The sequence below is a fragment of the Phalaenopsis equestris genome, unplaced genomic scaffold, assembly GCF_001263595.1.
Source record: "Phalaenopsis equestris unplaced genomic scaffold, ASM126359v1 Scaffold000436, whole genome shotgun sequence".
Taxonomy (NCBI): Eukaryota; Viridiplantae; Streptophyta; class Magnoliopsida; order Asparagales; family Orchidaceae; genus Phalaenopsis; species Phalaenopsis equestris.
The window spans coordinates 350,787-369,831 of record NW_018164877.1 but is presented as its reverse complement, the minus strand read 5'-3'; the positions used below and the strand labels follow the sequence as shown (position 1 = coordinate 369,831).

At 35.9% G+C, this 19,045-nt stretch overlaps 1 protein-coding gene across 1 annotated transcript in view; it reads left to right on the top strand.

Annotated features, from left to right (window-relative positions):
* The window catches only part of LOC110027678 (protein disulfide isomerase-like 1-4), a 40,226-nt gene that overhangs the window by 4,004 nt on the left and 17,177 nt on the right, over positions 1-19,045 (top strand). Inside the window, exons 3-7 of the mRNA XM_020729193.1 lie at positions 16,848-17,013; positions 17,119-17,237; positions 17,333-17,413; positions 17,507-17,593; positions 17,703-17,777. Of these exons, the coding sequence (XP_020584852.1) occupies positions 16,848-17,013; positions 17,119-17,237; positions 17,333-17,413; positions 17,507-17,593; positions 17,703-17,777 (528 nt within the window). The remainder of the gene's footprint in view (positions 1-16,847; positions 17,014-17,118; positions 17,238-17,332; positions 17,414-17,506; positions 17,594-17,702; positions 17,778-19,045) is intronic.

Genomic DNA, 19,045 nt, shown 5'->3' with positions numbered 1-19,045 from the left:
GGGGGGGGGTGTTCTCGTGCATGGATGGAAGATTCATGACTTTGGATGAAATGGTGAAGAATATCATGGAGTTTCACGCAAACTCACAGCCATCCGTTGTGGGATCGAGCGACGATGTCTTGAGCGAACGCAAGCAACAACAATAAAAAGTACTTGCTCGACGCCAGGACGATGTCGTTGCCTTTGGCGAATTTGAAGCCGCATGTTTAAGCAAAGGAATCAGGAGCAGACTCAAGAAGCAGTACTTGGAAGGAATAATGTGACATTCAAACGGTTGGAATGAACGAAAGCAGGAAAGATTAAATGAAGAAGTCAGGTGTAGATTCAATTGATAAATGTGATTGTTTGGAACGAGCTATAGCAAACAAAACGAGATGAAACACGATTCAAGGTTGGAGGAGATTGATTCAAAGGATTTTGGTCTGGAACAAGACCACGATGGGTGTGACCTTGGCGGAGGGTTGCATTCAACCGTGCCAGTGCCTTTTGCGACGACAACCTTCCAAACAGAAGGAGATTTAGGAACCTCTAGGGACGGACGAGTTGATTAAGAGGTGAGCATGACTTATAAAAAAGGGGAAATCAATATGGGTCGAGTAAGGGAACACAACCTATACTTCATGGGTGGAATAAACTCTATCGAGAAATTTGGGATGAGACTCACGCATAAGGAAGCTGAAGATGCCAATCTTTGAAGAAGAGGTTGAGGATATGAAAGTTTTCTTGGAGCAATTTTAGTTAAAAGTGGTGCAACAATAATCGACATGTGGAAAAGTGTTGATTAATTCGAAATGATTGTCATATTTTGATGCCATGTGAAAGCTATACAACTTGATCCAACATTAGTTTTTTCTCTTACACCTTGAGCACAATTTGTCTTTTTGGTAGGGGAGTAATGTTTGACCAACACCTACGACATTGTCCGGCTCATGTTCCACTGAGTCGACATTGAGCCCGTCAAAATAGTTTGAAGACTTATGTGAGGTGTAAGACTAAAAGGACAATCTAGTTGTTGGTTAGTTTTTATTGTGAGGTATACATTTGGCTTAATATGTTTAGGGTTTTGTTACGTGTGATTGTTGTTTTAAATCATAGGGTTAGAGTTTGGGAATGATAGCCTACCTCTGAATTATAGGTGCTTATCTTTTATGTATTCGGGAATGTATCATTTTGATTTAGTAAGAGTGGAATAGAATCAATTACTTCTACCCTAATTTCTATGAAAACTTGCCTCATTTTTATCCGTGGATTTTAACTTCCATTCTCAAGCTCTTGATACCACCACTGCAGCCACGACAACAAGCGCATGACCAATTATGAGATTCTCATGTTTTATAGTTTTCAATTTTCTGATTTGGGTATAATGTCTTCTAAAAGCATCAAGTTAGCCTTTTAAAGAAGTTCTGATATTTATATGCAGGAATGGTGTTGCAGTGGCGGAGAAGCTGTTCGAGAATCAAATATAGAAAAGAATAGAGATAAAGTCGAAAGAATTGTAATATTATTCCATACATCCCACTAACATAAGCATGTACAAGTATATATAGTCCATTACAACGAGACCAAATAATAAAACAATAAGTGTGACTTTAATTAATAGTGGTAATAAGAAGAAAAACAAAAAGGTGATAATGTAAAAACTTAAATGATAGAAATACATTCTAAAAGGCTGAGCCAAGACCACAACAAATCTCCCCTACTTTAGAACATGAATCGAATGATATAATTTGTGTTGGAACTTTATCCGAGGGTGATACAAATAGATATCAAAGATATTGAATGTAGAAGATGTTAGTATATATGATGGTAAATCCACAATATGATCATTATAGTTTAAACATTTAGCTATTGGGAACGAACTAAGATTGTGCGTACTCAGTTTCAAATACATTTTGGGAGCAAACCTTTCCTTGCAAAGTTGAACCATTACAAGGTCTCTCAGATTGAAACCTCTCGACACTTGTAGGAGTTCTTAGCAATCATATATTTGGTATTGAAAGTGGCTAATTCAGTAGGTACCTTTACGGATAAATTGGAAATGTTATCAACCATTGTTGACCATTGTAATAAGCCAACAAAAAAATAATTAAATTAAAATCCATAACATTCAGAGTTTGGAAACTGAAACTGCTATTGCTCCAAAATCTTAATAACACCACATTTTGATTCTTCTCGTCCAAACCACACGCAGCTTAGATGAAAATTCTCGTTGTTTTAATCGAAGCGCCCGTCTCCCTTTTTTTTCATTTCTTATTTGTTCGTTTCTCACACGACCAATTTCTCTCTGCACTCGCCCCAACCACACCAGCCGACGACACCTCTCTATTTTAAGGTACATGTGATGTATGCTCTCGCTGTATCTTGACTTGGTAAAACTAGAGTGATTAGATTGGTTAAAGACTTCATCCTTACTCCTGCAATGTCAACAAATTGTGTTGCACGCTTAGATTACTTATACCTCACAAATGTTCTTTTACAAACCACAACCAAGTTGTAAAGTATAAAAAAAGGTTAGGAATATGTTTTTTAGGAGACTTGACTGTGATACTAGACTCAAATTAGCGGTTATTTCATCCATCAGCGGAAGATGACTGATTCTCATTAGAGAGTCCACTCTTAGAGGAAAATTTCACATCGAATATGACTATTCTCATGATGCTATTTTGTATTGGTGATGACGATGATGATTCATAGATTTGATCTCCAAGTTGAATCCAATGGACTCCGAATCTAAGACATCATACTTCTTGATCCTGACGATCTGATAGTTAGCATTTTTTCTTTGATATTGAGGGCAATCCTTCTATTATTTGGATGAGGACGAATCCTGCTGTAAGCGCTGAAATTTAGATATCAGACAATCCAAACAATTTCATGTTGTTATTTTCGAAATCTAATTTCGTTGCTTCAATCCAAACAAAATATTTCAACAAACTAACCGAGACGATGTTCTTAATGAGTCATATCTTGCTTATAATTTCTTTGAATATAAAAAATTAGATTTGACATCTGTGGAAAATCTAGAATTAATTATTGAAATGAAAATAAACGGATTACTTGGAATTATACAATTTTGATCAAGCCATGATTTATTCGACTCTGGTTTTCATAGATGACTCAAATTACTGGCGATATATATATATATATATATATATATATATATATATATCTAAAACAAACATATATATATATATATATATATTGAATATTGAAGAATGTTTTTAAACGTTATTATTTGATACATAATCATATTGATCGCATTGAGGTTGATGCAAATGTCAATCAATGTTCTAAATATTTGATCACAATCTATAAGAATGCTACGTCGGTTGCCATAAAATAAATTGATTTCCTCACTCGTGCTTCGACAAACCTGCTAAATATTTGATCACAATTCGACAATTTTGCGTGGTCTAGTATAAAATAGCCCGCTTTTGCTCTGTCCAACATGCATAACATTTGATTACAAGATCCGAGAATGCTATGCGGTCTAGTATAAGATAAATTAATGTACCCATATGTGCTCTAGAGTGCTTTAACCAGTGCAAAAAAAAATTGATTTATTTTGTACTAGTCCGCACAACATTCTCGAATATTGTGATTAAATTTTAACAATTTGGCCGACATTTATATTAATTTCAATAAATATAATGTGATTATGCATAAAATAAAGACGCTAAAAAACACTCTTTAATATATAATATATAGATCGCCAATAATTTGAGCAATGCATGAAAATTAGAGTTGGATAATGCGTGTCTTGATCAAATTTGTAGAATACTCAAAGTAATTCATTTATTTTTATTTCAATAATCATTTTTTTTTATTTTCAATTGATACCAATTCTATTTTTCTAGATTCAAAGACATGTTAAACATGATTTGGTTTCTTTGGAACCTTTGTATGATACGAGCTGTTGTAGCCTTCTGCTTGGGTTGAGGCGACGAATCCGATTTCAAACATAATGACATGGAATTGCATAGATTGTTTGATATCTGACTTTCATTGCCTGTAAGATGGTTCTTCGTCATTCAGACAACGAAAGGATCGCCCTCAATAATAAAGAAAGTGTTAGCAATTATGAGATCGCGACGATTGCAAAGCGTGGTGCCATAAAATTCAACACCTAGATGATCCAAGTTGAAGATCAGATTATATGGATTGTCGTTATTGTTGAAACAAAATGACGTTGCAAAGATAGTCATATTTGATGTGAAATTCTTCTTTGGTAGTAGTCACTAACAGGAGTTGTTTATTTTATTCTAATAGTTGAAATAATTATCAAGTTAAGCCTAGTTTTTAAAGTCAAGTCGGCGTAAGTGAAATACATTCCTAACTTTTTCTTATACTTTATAGCTCAATCATAATTGGTAGAAGGCCCTTTGTGTTGTATAAGCAATCCAAAACGTGCAACATTATTTGATGATAATGCATGGTTAAGGATAGTGTCTTTAACCAATCCGCTTACTTTGATTTGACCAAGTTGAGATACAATGAAAGCGTACAACACATGTATCTCGAAAGAGGGAGGTGCTTTCAACTGGTGTGGTCGGAGCAAGTGCACAGAGGAATCACTTGTGTGGGAGATGGATAAACGAGAAACAAACAAAATGGGAGGTGAGGGCTTCAGTTTCTCTTATACTTTTTTTCACATCTCTGTTGCGGTTGGGGCAAGATGAATCAAAATGTGACATTATTAAGATTTTGGAGCGGGAGTGGTTTCCAAACTCTGAAAGAGGGCTTTGGCAAATCTTTTATATTTTAATTTATTTTTTTAAGTTAATTTTTTTGTTTGAATATTACCATGGTCAACAACTGTGCTTGTTCCAATCACACTTTTGCATTTGGGAAGCACCACAATGTCCATTGCTCGTGATGTTCGTGTAGATTGCTAAAAGGGCATTTTCCAGTAGAAAGGTCAGACATTGAGTTGTAAGTTAATTCGACTTATCCCAAGAGTTTGTCCTATTGTTTAAGATGATATTGCACAAACACGTAACATATTGTCGAGAGTCCTATTATGGCTTTATTTTACCTAGTAGTATATGGATGATATGCTGAATTTAATTCCAATGTAGTGTGTACACATTTAAAAGTTTTGTCCAAAAACTATCAACAAATTTAACGTCGTGATTGGAGGAAGGCCTCTAGGAAGCCGATATAGTTGAACGATCACATGAAAGAACAAAAGGGCCAATATGAACAACATCAAAGGTTTTTTTTTGCAGGCGGTGAAGTGAGCCTTTTTTTTTAAATGTGTTCACAACTATCATAATGGAATCAACTCATTTGGTTTGTGCTAAGCACAAAAGAAAATCTAAACTGAGATTTTCCCATATAGAATCCAGGATAGATAGGGCAATCTGACCAATATTTTGGCAGGCACAATTATATGCTTGGTAAATTGGACACATCTCAACAGAAGGTGACATCTCGTCTAAGCAAAGGCCAAAAAATATGAGCTTTCTTCTTGTCCAAGGTCTTCTAACGCTTGACATGGGCTGCCAACCTTCCTGCATGAATTTCTTTGAAAGTTGCACGTGCAAAGTTGTATCAGAATACACATTTGGTTTCCTTTAAATAGATATCCATGCCACAAGCAGTAATTTTTAATTGGGTTGTCATAGTGGAAGCAAAGTATCTGTCAGTGATATAGAGTTCTGTGATACCTTCAAGATCCGTCACTTTGGTTTGTAGTTGGGTAAACAAGCAAATTTTCTACTGAGGGCATTAGTCACCCATGTTTTAGCACCTGATTTTTTCTTCAGCGTAATGTATAGAAACAGGATCTATCTCGTATGCTTTCGATTCACCGCATTCTGAGAATTAATGACTTGTAATGCATGATGATTGCTTTGCAAATTGAAATCATAATAGTTGATAATACTTTTATTACTTGAGGGAACGAGCAATTGCGTTCTAATAGGCTGGACTTCTTGAACTGCTTATTTTTGTCTCACGGTATTACATTCTCCCTAAAGAAATCAATAGGCCAGCCTTCTTGAATGAGCACAACACTTTTTCTGATGGCCAAAGCTTCTGTATCCATTTTTAATGAATTACTAACCTCGGAGCTGTACCGAGGGTCTCTTTAATAGTGTCGATATCATGTTGTTGATCCTTGCTCTAGTTGAAGGTTGTAGATTTTAACAAATTATTCATTGAAGCCATAATCACACTAAAGCCTTTAATGAAATGACGAAAAAAATGGCCAAGTTTTGAAAACTCTTGGTATGGGAGAAAGTTGAAGGTGTCGGTCTGACTAAAATGGTCGATATCTTTTGTGGATCCATTTAAACTCATGTTGCTGTGATTATAAACCCTAATAAATGGACACTCAAAATAGAGAACTCACATTTAATTGAATTAATATGTACTTTTTGAGTTCGAATGATACAAGTTGTTTGATCAAATGCTTTAGATGATTAATAAGTAATGTGATGAAAATGGACCGACAAATGATTTTAAGTACATTTATAAATCACATGAATGTGATAGGTGCGTTGCACAAACTAAAAGGTATGACTTTGAGTCATAATTCTTTGAGTTTTGGTTGTCATTTTTCATTTGCCTCTCCCAGTCTAACGTGCATCTGATGGTATTTGGTTAGTAAATCTAGTTTAGAAAAGATTATGGATCGAACAAGCTTATATATCATATCCTCTAACCTTGGCATTGAAAGCCAGTATTTAATTTTAATTTTGTTTATTGCTCTTTTGTTATTAAGTATATGCCAATTGTCATCCTTTTGGGTTCAAGCAACACGGGATGATGCACGGACTCAAACTATGTTGAAGCAATTATTTGGTTAGCAGCTTATTAACTATTTCTTGCAAGATTAGATGCTCCTTTGGTCTCATGCGGTAGTAAGGTAAGCTTAGGAAGACTTGCATTGTGAGCAAAATCAGTCTGATGCTGGATCGTGTGATAGGGAAGGGGCGGTGGGAAAGAGGGTGAGGGGGTGGCTTTAGATGGGAGTTTGGTTGGTCCAGTGTCCTTAAATTGATATAGTAGATGCTCGACTTAAATAGGTAGGGATTGGGAATGCATCTCTAAATTGGGTTCAGATACCAATGTAACAAAAAGAGCTGCTGTGACATAGTGCTAGGAGGGCCTTTTTCATAATTAAAAGTCCTGGGCGGGTATTTTTTTTTTTTTTTTAATTTCCTTCTTAAGGGTAATTTAGCAATTAAAGGGTCTAAGAGTTATGTGGGATAGGTTGCCTATAAATAGGCCTTTCTGTGGAGAGAATGGGGTGTTCTTTTGGAGAAGTTTTCTTCAGGTTTATCTGAGCTGCAGGGAGGATTTACTGTTTTGGTATATTTCCCAAGCTCGGAGAGGTAAGAAGGCAAGGGGATCATAGTTGGGATTTCACCAAAATTGATCACCCAGCTTCTTTACTTCAAAATCTATCTTGGCTCTGTCATTGCAATTTCTATGGGCTCTCTACCAATTACTTGCAACAAGAAATCCAAAAAAGTGCTAAAAAAATCATTCTGGAGGATCGGTGGTCATAGCGGAATCCAAGATTCTTTCGAAATTGATTTCGGCATTTGAAAATCCATATTGTGGTAGTTGTCCCATGCAAACAGCAGCATACAGTAGTGGAGGTTTCCAAATCGTTGCATTGTGGCAAGAAGAGCCTTTGGAGGGCTGTCCGTGGGTACTGTAGAAAATTTTCCATCGCAACAAGTGCTTGACATTTATTTCAGCACTGATGGGTGGAAGTTGGATGATCCAAACAAGAAATAAGTTAAGAATTCTGAATGCAATCAAGCACGACTACTTGAGGTTGAACTAAAGTCTTTCTGGCTGTTCGAAACTTACAACTTGTCCGGAGTCCCAATCGTTGCATTGTAGCGAGAAGAGTCTTTGGAGGGCTTTCCATGGGTCCTGTAGAAATTTTTTCATAGAAACAGGTGTTTGAAATCTATTTCAGCATGGATGGGTGGAAGTTGGATAATCTAAGAATGAAAGAAGTTAAGAAGTCTAAATGCAATCAAGAACAACTAGTTGAGGCTGAACTAAAATCTTTCTGGCTGTTAGAAACTTGCAATCTGTATTGAATTCCAACAAGAATCTTTCTCCTGTAGTCGAACCTTTTCTCCTTGGCTTTTGGAAGACTTCAGCCTAACAAAACTCCATCTACAGCTCGTTTTTATTTTTATTCTTTTATTTTGCTGAGAGGAGAATGCTTAAGTGGATGGGTGACTGGTGACTTTACACTTAGAGACTTTACACTTAGAGACAATGTGAAACGAATCTATTCGTGAAAGGGTTGGTGTAGCTCCAGTGGCAAACAAGATTAGAGAGATTCCTCTTAGATGGTTTGGTGATATTAAACTTCGACCATCTGATTATCGGGTTATGAGAGTGGATGTTTTATATTTGACTTATGCTAAGAAAGACCGAGATTAACCTATAAAGGCTTGAGCATATTATATAAAAATGATCTTAATCTATTAGAATTAAATGAATATATGACATTCAACAGGAGACAATGGAGAAAAAGGATTTATGTAGCCGACTCAACTTAGTGGGATAAAGGCTTATTGTTGTTGTTGTTATTTCTTTTAATCTTCTATCTATTTTAGCCTTGAATCGGTACCGTGTGTCTAATTGAAGGTTTTCAAAAAAGCTGAACTATTCGCCGCATGCATAATAGGTATGGTAGAAGAAGGTTTAATTAGACTTACAGTTGATAAAGCCTCAAGTGTTTTGCCTTTTCATTCATATGAATAGACATTCAAGGGAAAATCATATAAAGCTCTAATTTCATACTACCATGACCTACCTACCCAAAATCAGGTGGCCAATGTCATTGTCCAAACATCACAAAGTACCTCACATATAAAGTGGTTTTCAATTGAGAAGGTGATGCGAAAAATATAAGAGATGAGGATATACGTAGCTTTGTTAACCTAACTTATTTTATATGGGTACAATTGTTTGGTGGCTTTATGGTGTAGAGCCTGAATTACTGACTGAGATATCGTATTCTCAGTGCAACTGAACAACTAATCACTGACCTTCCCATTGATAGTGCACTTGTTTTGAATATGGCATGGCTCTGTGAAGTCGATTAATATGGTGTCAGGAGGAGTTTTTCTATGAAGCATGCAAGTGCTTCTCTTTTATCCCCAAACACTTTTTCTACTTAGGCCACTTGCATGTATGATTCATTAAGTGTTCCCTTGTCCCCTGCTGCATCTCCTTCTAACACATTGAAACACATTGATTTTTTTTTTTTGCTATTTAATACTCTCGTTGGACTTATGGATTGATTGAAACAATGAATATATTTCATGTTGAAGAAAGGTAGAGAAAATTGTATTATCGTATTTCTCAATTATTAATTTATAATTTTTCTTCATATATAATAAGGAAGAACTAGGGCATAATTAATTACAATAATTACAACCTACCCAAGAAAATAAAAAGAAATATGACATAATAAGGGATAAAAGAGAGTAAAACTAAAATAAGTAACTCATAATTCCACACCCCCCTCAAGTTGGGACATAAATGTTGTAAAAACTTAGCTTGGTATTCAAAAAAGTGAAGTTGCCATGAAGTAGATATTTAATGAAGACATCAATGACTTTAAGATGAGTTGGAGTATAGATTAAGTGAAAAATAACTCCACCAACCTTTTTACAAATAAAATGTTAATTTCAATGTGTTTGATTGTGATGCACAGGATTCTTTGCAATAATATTTACAGCTTGGTTTTCACGAAACATTTTTATAGGATTGACACTGAATAAAACTCTGGAAAAAAAAGGATTCATGTAGCTGACTTCACTTAGTGGGATGATATTGGTTGTTATTTTTGTTGTTGATGTTGATAGTGGAGTATCCTAACTCATTTATTAACCTTTGGATCCACATTCCTTAACAAATTCCTAAAGCTAGTGTGTGATATTCAAATTTTGCTCTACTTCTGGAGAACATTGCTCGCTTCTTGCTTCTTCAAGTAACAAGGTTTCCCCAACTATAGGAATAATATTTAGAAGTGGACTTTCTGTCAGTGAGCTCACTGGTCCAACTAGTATTAGTGCCCCTTCCTGTTGTTTGATTTTTTAAACAGTAACCTTCTGTTAGGGGTTTTTTTTAAACTTCAATTGTCTGTAAACTATCTCCAAATATTTTTCATTTGGACTATTCATATGTTGATTCACAGTGTCGGCAGTGTAAGCAATATCAGGTCTAGCGTGTGATAGAAAGATAAGTTTACTTACTAGTCTTTGATAGATAGATAAGTTTACTTACTAGTCTCGTGGTTGCATATTATCATTTATCTTATCCAGTAGATTTCTTTCTCCTAGTATACACACAAAGTTCCTTGTTGTCAATCTCAGATTGGATTTTCTTAGCTGGTGGAACTTGAGAGACATGATGATTAGATGGAAATAGAATAGGTTGTAATTACTCTAGATCAGAGTGGGCATTCAAAAAGTGTGGGGAAGTGAAATAATTTTGATGACTCTAGATTAGTGTGAGTATCGAGAATAGTGCATCACGTTTATTATTTACCTAGACTTTACTCATGAATATCATATTTGGGATAGTAGGGTTGATTTACAAAGAAAATAATATCCATGGTGTCATATTTTTTTTTTTTTTGAAATGGGAGAATAACATGTGTCCCCTTTTTTGTTAGAAACACGCCCAAGGGAGATTTATTTGATGAATCTCAGGTTAAATTTTGTGTGGTTTGGTTGATGAATGTGAAAAAGGGACTCATCCAAATATTTTTAGAGGAAGATTGCATTAGAAGGCTTTGATACGAGAGCATTTTTTCATCACAATATTAAGAAGAGCTTTAAATCCAAGGATTCTACTTGACATTCTATTAATGGGGTTATTCTCTCTAGAAAATTTTTGGTATACGAGATGTCTAATTTTCTTCCTAGTTGGCCCACTTAGTTGTGGAGTTTCAATACAATAGCTCACATGAATGATACCATTCTTTTTAAGGTAAAGTTCAAGGATAGAGTTGAAGTATTCATTTGCATTATTAGTTTTGAAGATATGCAGTTTACATTGGAACCAAATGAAAATCTTGTTATGGAAAGACTAAAAGATTTGTGCAGTTATAGATTTTTACTTCCTGAAGAATATCTAACTCGTAATCATGTGGTCATCAATAAATGAGACAAATTATTTACTACTTTTATCGATTTTAATTTTGATGGCCCCTAAATATCACTGCGGATGATAGTGAAAGGCTTCAAGGGTTTGCACTAAGACAAATGATAGACTTGAATACATTTAGTCAATTAAGTTTCACAGTGATAAAATTGGCTTTTTATTAATAAAGAGATGATAATTTAATTTTTCAATATAATAAAAACTAGGACTCAGATTATACTGCCATTAAAACTTAACTTTCAACACTCAAACACAACAGACATATGAACATGAGAGGATGATGGTGAAGAAGATATTTTTGTGTTAAGAGAATAACTTTCCTCGAGCAAATAGAGATCTTGATGCAATTTAGCACTGTTAATCATTTGCCCCAAATCAACTACATGAAATTCTGAAAAAATAGAACGAAATTTAGTAACACAACGCCATTCACAAGTGAGCTTTCTTATAGAAAGTGAGTTTCAATCTAATTGGAAAACATATAACACAGTAAAGAGATGAATTTTTTGGAAACTTTCATTTTTTTTCTCCCCACAATCTCGAAGTGAGATCCATTGACAAGTCGAATAAATTTGGAATTGGAGAACTCTTGGTAATTGGTGAGAGTACGAAAATCTCCAGTCTTGTGATTAGAATCACCTGAATCAATTATCCAAGGTTTCCATTGCTGGTGAGTAGGAGAACGACATGTTACCTTTGTGTATCATCAAGCCGGTAGGCTGTTCTATTGTGCTCGAAAGAAATTTGTTCAACATCAATAGTTGTTCCTTGGTGAAGGGGCTAAGGCCGACCGACTCTTCTGAAGAGATAGTAGCATGGGTCTTGTATCTTGGTCTTTCCTCCCTTGCAGTGATTTTCAGTCTCTGGATTTTCCATGTAGTTTTCAATACTTATCCTTTGTTTGATTAACTTTCTTGTAAAGTTCATACAAGGAACGATTCTTTTTGGATTTGGCTCATAAGAAGAGTTGTGTATACAAGGTAGAGCTTTCAGTGCTAGATGAATCCACAGTTTTTCTCATCATGAGCTTCTTTCAATTTTCTTCTCTTATGACTTCAACAAAGGCTTCCCTTGTGTTAGGGGGAGACTTCTTCCCCATATTTCTTCCTTCGACATCATTTAAGTTTTTTAAACTCAATAGGAACTCGATCATCCACTGCTTCTCTGCTAGTATTTTATACAACATAGCATCTTGAGGTTACTTCCATACATCTATCATACATATCTAATTGTAACTGATACTTTGTAAATGTGTTGAAGTTTTGAGTCACATTTAACTATACTTCTCAGAGGTTATGTAGTTTGGTCTCAATCTCAAACAAATTTACAATGTTTTTGATACTGGAATAAGGGTGTGCTTGTTTTGACTTTTTTTACCACGTTTTGGTTAAAGCTGCATTTCACGAGTTTTTTTGCAACCTCAGTCGGAACAACACGTTCGTGAAGCTGCAGAATTTTGCGAATTGAGGAAGTCGGAGCAAGACCACGTCCTGTGATTTGGATATTTTTTTCATTCCAAACTTACCATAATGTCATTTACATGCATACCACAGGGTTATTTCTTATCAAACTTAAGTGATATCAATACATGTAATTATCCCTTATCAAATTTGAAAATTTCGGTCATTTACAACGCATGCCACATAATTTTATTAGAAATTCAGACCATTTACTCACATACCACTATATATTCATATATACAATAATGGTGTCGTCTTCCTTCTCGCTCGGCTCTGCTAGGGTTTCGCCTGGTGAACCCTAACAATTGTTACGGTTTTGCTGCTTCCTCTCCGGCGTCTTCGCGCCTGATTCTGTTTCGTCTCCCCGTCTTTCGGTCTTGGGAGATTTGCTCTGCGGTGCGGCTCGTCTCAGGTCTTCCCGTCTCGTGAGCTTTCCCGGCTCGGCAGTTCTCGGCTCTGCGTCTCCTGCGCGGTGCAGATCGTCTTCTCGGGAGTTCTTCGGCTTCTGTCTCGCTGATACAGCTCGCGATTTCTGCTTGTCCCGCGTGTTCTCTTTTTCAGTTTCACCCGACGCTATTTTTCTTGTGTTTTCTTCTTAACGCCACACCGGATGACTTCAAACAGATCGTATGCAGCTGCCCTTATAGGTGTCCACGCCTCAGGTATGCCTAAATTGTGTTATTTTTATCTTCGTTTAAGTGGACAGATGACATCAAGAAACCTGGTAGGAAGAATGAGAAGTCTGTTTTCTTTTTTACAGAAACAAAAGGTATTCAACTTGCTTCCTCCTGTCGTTTGAATTTGATTGAGAAATTTCTATATGATAATTCCAAAATGGAGCTTATTCGCAAGAAATTTGAACTTATGCACCTTGTTGGAGAGTGAAAAATTGGACTATTAGATAAGACATTCTTATTCAAATTAATGATGAAAAATATTACACACGCTTATTTGCTAGAAGTATAATCTGAATTGAGAACAAAATAATGAAGATTTTGAAATGGTCTGTGGATTTTGACCCACAGACGGAACCTTTATTCATTCCGGTTTGGATTCGTCTTCATGGTCTGAAATTTCATTATTTTTTATGTTGTATTCTATTGCATTGCCTCAGCTTATGGTGTTGTATTCTATTGCCTCAGCTTATGGTAAGCCACTCAAGATGGACATTCCTACTTTTAATCTTTCTCGTCCATCTGAAGCCAGAGTACTTGTCTTCCACGACATTACTTCTTCCACTTTTGAGGAAATTTGGTTGGGCACACAGCATCATGAATATTGGCAGAAGGTAGAGATTGAGCCTTTTTCTTTGTATTGTTCGAACTGTTGTATGTTCGTCCACTCCAGTTCTCTATGCTATCATCTACATCCTCACCTCAGACCAAAAAAACAAAGTGCTCCGCTAGAGGCAGTGATTCCAACTCCTCATGATCAGATCTAAGTTATTGACATTATCGATCATTAAAAGAATACACCTGAAGACGTCACTATTCCCGCAGGCAACATATCAATCATTCAATCTCCACACATTGTTGTAGCTCTCCCATCTTTGGAATCTCTTATCGTGGAGGCGAGGGAGATTCTTCAGACTTCGCATGCCCTAGAACATATCACTGATATTACCGGTGAAAATACTTCTGCTGCTTTACTACCGCCTCATTAGGTTCAGAAAGATATCAATGCTACTCAGACTCAGGGGATCATGATGTGCAAAGTCTTACACCTGTCCGGTCACCTTTGGACAAATCCATTGATCAGATGAGGAATGACAAGTCTACACATTCAGGAGGAAGAAGAAGAATGGAGACATACTTGAGCTCAGAAGTCTGATGAATGATACTTTGGTTACTTTGGATAATGATACACACCTTACCAATTTGTTAGCTGACTCACTTCCGAGAACTAAAGATAGAGGAAGGACTAAATTGAGCGTCTCTAACACTTTTGTGCCTATTGGTGGCTTTAGATACATACCTACATACTTACATGCAACAAATAATTGGATCAAAATTTTGTAAAAGGCTATAAAAAATATAAAAAATTTGTGAATTCTTTTTCCAACAAAATCAAGTGCATAAAAAAATTTATATAATATGAGTAGTGGGGTCTTTAAGATATTTATCTATAGACAACACCTTCAAAGTTGAAATTTTCAAACTGAACAACAGTTTCTGGAACATCAGTTTTTAAACAATAAATTTTCCATAGCAACTTTCGAGCCGAGAATTTATACATCCGCATATGTCCCAAACGTGCCCCAAGTCTCATGAGCTAATTCCCAAATCTCTCATGTTGTCCTATAAAACAAGAAAATTTGTCCAATTTTTGTGTTCATAGAATTGATCAACCAAGATATAGAATTAGTGAACTCAAGAATTATGCCATCTCTTGTGAGATGTTCCTTTTTTTCTTTTCCACAAATGTGCATAAACACGGATTGAAAACATTGATGGAAGTTATGACCATTGAGTTAATGATTTGTGATAAAGTGAGAGAGTTCTGGGATTGTTTGGGCAAAATTTAGGTATATGATTCATAACTAACCTCTAGAGTAAAGTTAGACATCTTCATTCCGTACTTTTTCATATTTCGTATGTATGCACGTTTAGGGCTGAAAAAGGCTTCATGGCTGAGGTGCTGCTGGTTGCGAACTGAAGGCTGTTGCTTGCTTGAGGAACAAAAGACTGGAAGAAATGCCTTCTCTGCCTAATCGGGAAGGTCTGATAGGTTGTCGGAAGGAGGTTCTGCAGGTTAGCTAGCAGCGGACTGCAGGGAAGAAGGTTCCTGCCGGTAGATGCCTGTTTGAGTTTCTGTATGAAGATTTGTAAGAAGACGTCTGTTTGACGAAAGTTCTTGCTGGGTTGACAAGTCTGCGACTGTATGACTATATGCTGGAGATGCTTGTATGCGGAAATCTTGTAGGAATTGACAGTTGTATGAGAAATTTTATCGGAGCTATGGCAGATGGAATCCCATTGGGAGGTACCTGTCGGGCACCAAAATCATGCAGGGAGACTTCCAGAGGAACATGAAGCAGGAGCCAGGGAACGAGGAAGGGCCTACAGGCTGGATAGCGGTTGAAGGGAGGATTCTGGCTCTGGTCGGGTGTTGGAGAGGCTTTGGAGGCTAAAATAAAATCTAGGGTTTGCTCCCTATCCTTGATACCATGAAAAAAGTTTGAGAAAATAATATTCTGTTATTTCTCAGTTATCAAATTACCACTCTTCTTTTTATATGGTAAAGAATGACTAAGGCACTATTAATTACGACAATTACAACTTACCAAAGAAAATCAAACTTAAGAAGGAAAGAAATGTGACATAATAAGAGAATGAAAGCAAAAAAAACTTAAAATAGGAAACTTAGAATTCCACACGGGCTATTAGGTTTTGAATATGGACTCTCTTTAGTTGTATATTTCAGTTTGTCTGGGATTTTCACTATGCCATTGATATTTTTAGATTGCTGCTGGAAGTGAAGGGAACTCAGGCTAGGTTTTGGTGGATGGAGGTCGATTGCGGTCTACAACTCGCACAACAAAAAATTTTTGGGACAAGCTTCCTCTGCTAGCTGACTGTGATTTATATATAACGTTTATTGCTGGAAGTGAAGGGAACTCAGGCTAGGTTTTGGTGGATGGAGGTCGATTGCGGTTTACAACTCGCACAACAAAAAATTTTTGGGAAAGCTTCCTCTGCTAGCTGGCTGTGATTTATATATAACATTTATTGTTTGAGAGAGTGTGCCAACAGAGTTCAGCTCAAGTTTATCTTGAACCCTTCTATAGATCCCCCAGTATACTTTGTAACTAATTAGTTATTTGATTTATTAAGGTTATTTTTCATGTTGAGATGGTAAAACTCCTATAAGTACTAACGGTAGGAATCATTTTGAACAATGCTGGTATGGACGTATAACATTTGTTCGAAATCAGTCATGACAAAGTGCATCTTAGAAAATTTGATTCCGAACTAACTTTGAACATTCCCTTTTTTTCCTCTTCTACTTTGGTCTGTAAGAGCTGTAACCACCAAACAATGCACCTCCCTTTGACCGAGAAGTACATATTTGACCTGTTTCTCATGCGGAATCTACATATACTCAAAAAATGTTTCTGCAGATTGTTCAAAATCAATATAATATTTAATGTGTAGTTGTCTGTTAAAGAACAAACTATCTAATTTAACTCAACAACTCACTGGATAATCCCTGTGTTTTGTTTGGTAAAATCAGGGTGCTGATAGTTTGGAGCTATCTGCTGCATCCAAACTTGAAGATGATGTGAACTTCTACCAAACTGTCAGTCCTGCTGTCGCAGAGCTTTTTCACATTGATCCCAAATCCAAACGACCTTCTTTAGTTCTTCTGAAGAAGGAAGCTGAAAATTTGACTTATTTTGGTATGTTAGTTTATTAATATATCCTTAGCTGTAATTTTTTTGTTTTTGTTTTTTTTTCTAACTGATGTCTAGCAAAATTTACGCTGATGTCGATGACTTGCACAGACGGCCAGTTCACTAAATCTGCCATAGTTGATTTCATATTTGCCAACAAGCTTCCTCTGGTGACCACTTTTACTAGGGAAAATGCTCCTCTTATCTTTGAGAGTCCAATTAAGAGGCAGGTCAGTCATATTCTTTTGTTATATTGTTTGCTTTATTTATATTTTTAACCTCTCTCTGACAATTTTTTGATATTACTCAATTTTCTTTTTATTAGCTTTTGCTCTTTGCACAATCAAAAGTGTCTGAAAAGCTTTTACCGGTTTTCCAAGAAGCTGCAAAATTTTTTAAGGGAAAGGTTTGTGTTAATTGGTTCATAACAAGTTTTTAATAGGCTCCTTTGAAAAGTTATCTAGGTGGTTTGTCTGATTGCAATTTATGTTTTCTGCAGCTTATCTTTGTGTACGTGGAGATGGATAACGAGGATATAGGCAAACCAGTTTCAGATTACTTTGGAGTGACAGGAGATGGCCCAAAAGTAATTTACGTTTTCAATATTACGTCATGATTGACCTTATTCTCGGAAATTATAGTTCTGCATGATAAGCATTTCTAAGCAAATTTGAACTCAAATGTTTCTTTTGCAGTTGCTTGCTTACTCGGGAAATGAAGATGGGAGAAAATACATACTTGATGGGGAACTCGTACAAGAAACTATTAAGGCATGTCATTGATAATCATGCTCCTTGCCTTATATTCAGCCCTCCTTTTTTTTTTCCCTTCACTCCTCTTTGAAAATACCGTAGTTTTACAACTTACAATGTTACTTTGGATTATGGTTGAGCATGAAATACCATAATATAACCTGACAAAATGTGACTGGCTTTACTTCTCCTAACTAATTTTCTAATTGCCTATGTGCTTTAGTGGAACTTGCCTATATTTGTCTTTCATCTGATTTCTTGCCAACAAATGTATTTTACATATTTTCAAGAATTAAATGGAGTTGGAAAAGTTCAATATGTTGAGCAAATTTATAAGCTATAATGTTTAGGGATAGTAAACAACTAGAAATCATTGAAGGATGGCTATGGATACAACAACAATAACGAGCCTTTTTCCACTAACTGGGGTCGGCTATATGAATCATTTTTCTCCATTTTGTCCTATTGAGTGTCATATTTTCTTTTATTTCTCATAAGGTAAGATCTTTTTTTATACAACATGCCCTAGTCTTTTTAGGTCTACCTCTACCTTTCTTAACATAATTCAAATCTAAAATATCTATTCTCCTAACTGGGTTAGAAGCTGGTCTACGTTTAATGTGACCAAACTATCTAAGACAACTCTTTTTAATCTGGTTTAATATTGGAGCTACGACATCCCTTTCTGTCGGTCAACTTTTTTTTTCGATTGATTAATTATGAAAATATGGTATATGAAAATAATTTTTGAGATTTAATTTAAGTATAAAAGATATATAGTTTGAGTTTTAAAAGTAGTATGTTTTAATTTTTGAAAAAATGAGACCAAATGGATCTCATTAGTCTGATAGTTTGCATAATCGTGTCTGATACCGCAAATACTACACCTTCCCGAGAGATAAGTGTAGACCTCAGCGATAGACCCAATCCTGCAAACTAAGAGATTTGTGACATCCGTTTGGTCTGCGAACCTTTTATATATGACCGACAAATTCCCCTATTTAATACAAAAATTAAATAGGATTTATTTTACCTGGGTTCCAAGTTCCCTATAGAGGCAAGCCCCTATAGTTAATTACATCCCAAATGACGGGAGTCACTTGAGAAAACTCTCGATAATGATCAATGGTTCTAGTCTACAAGAATTCAAGGTTCAGGTTTTCGAGGTAGGACGTAGAAGGGCAAATGGGAGTGGCTCAAACATGAACAGTTATTTCAGGAGTCCAAAGGAAAGAAAAGGTAGGGGATGTCACAGATCCTAAGGAGAACCCTTAGTGACTTCCCAA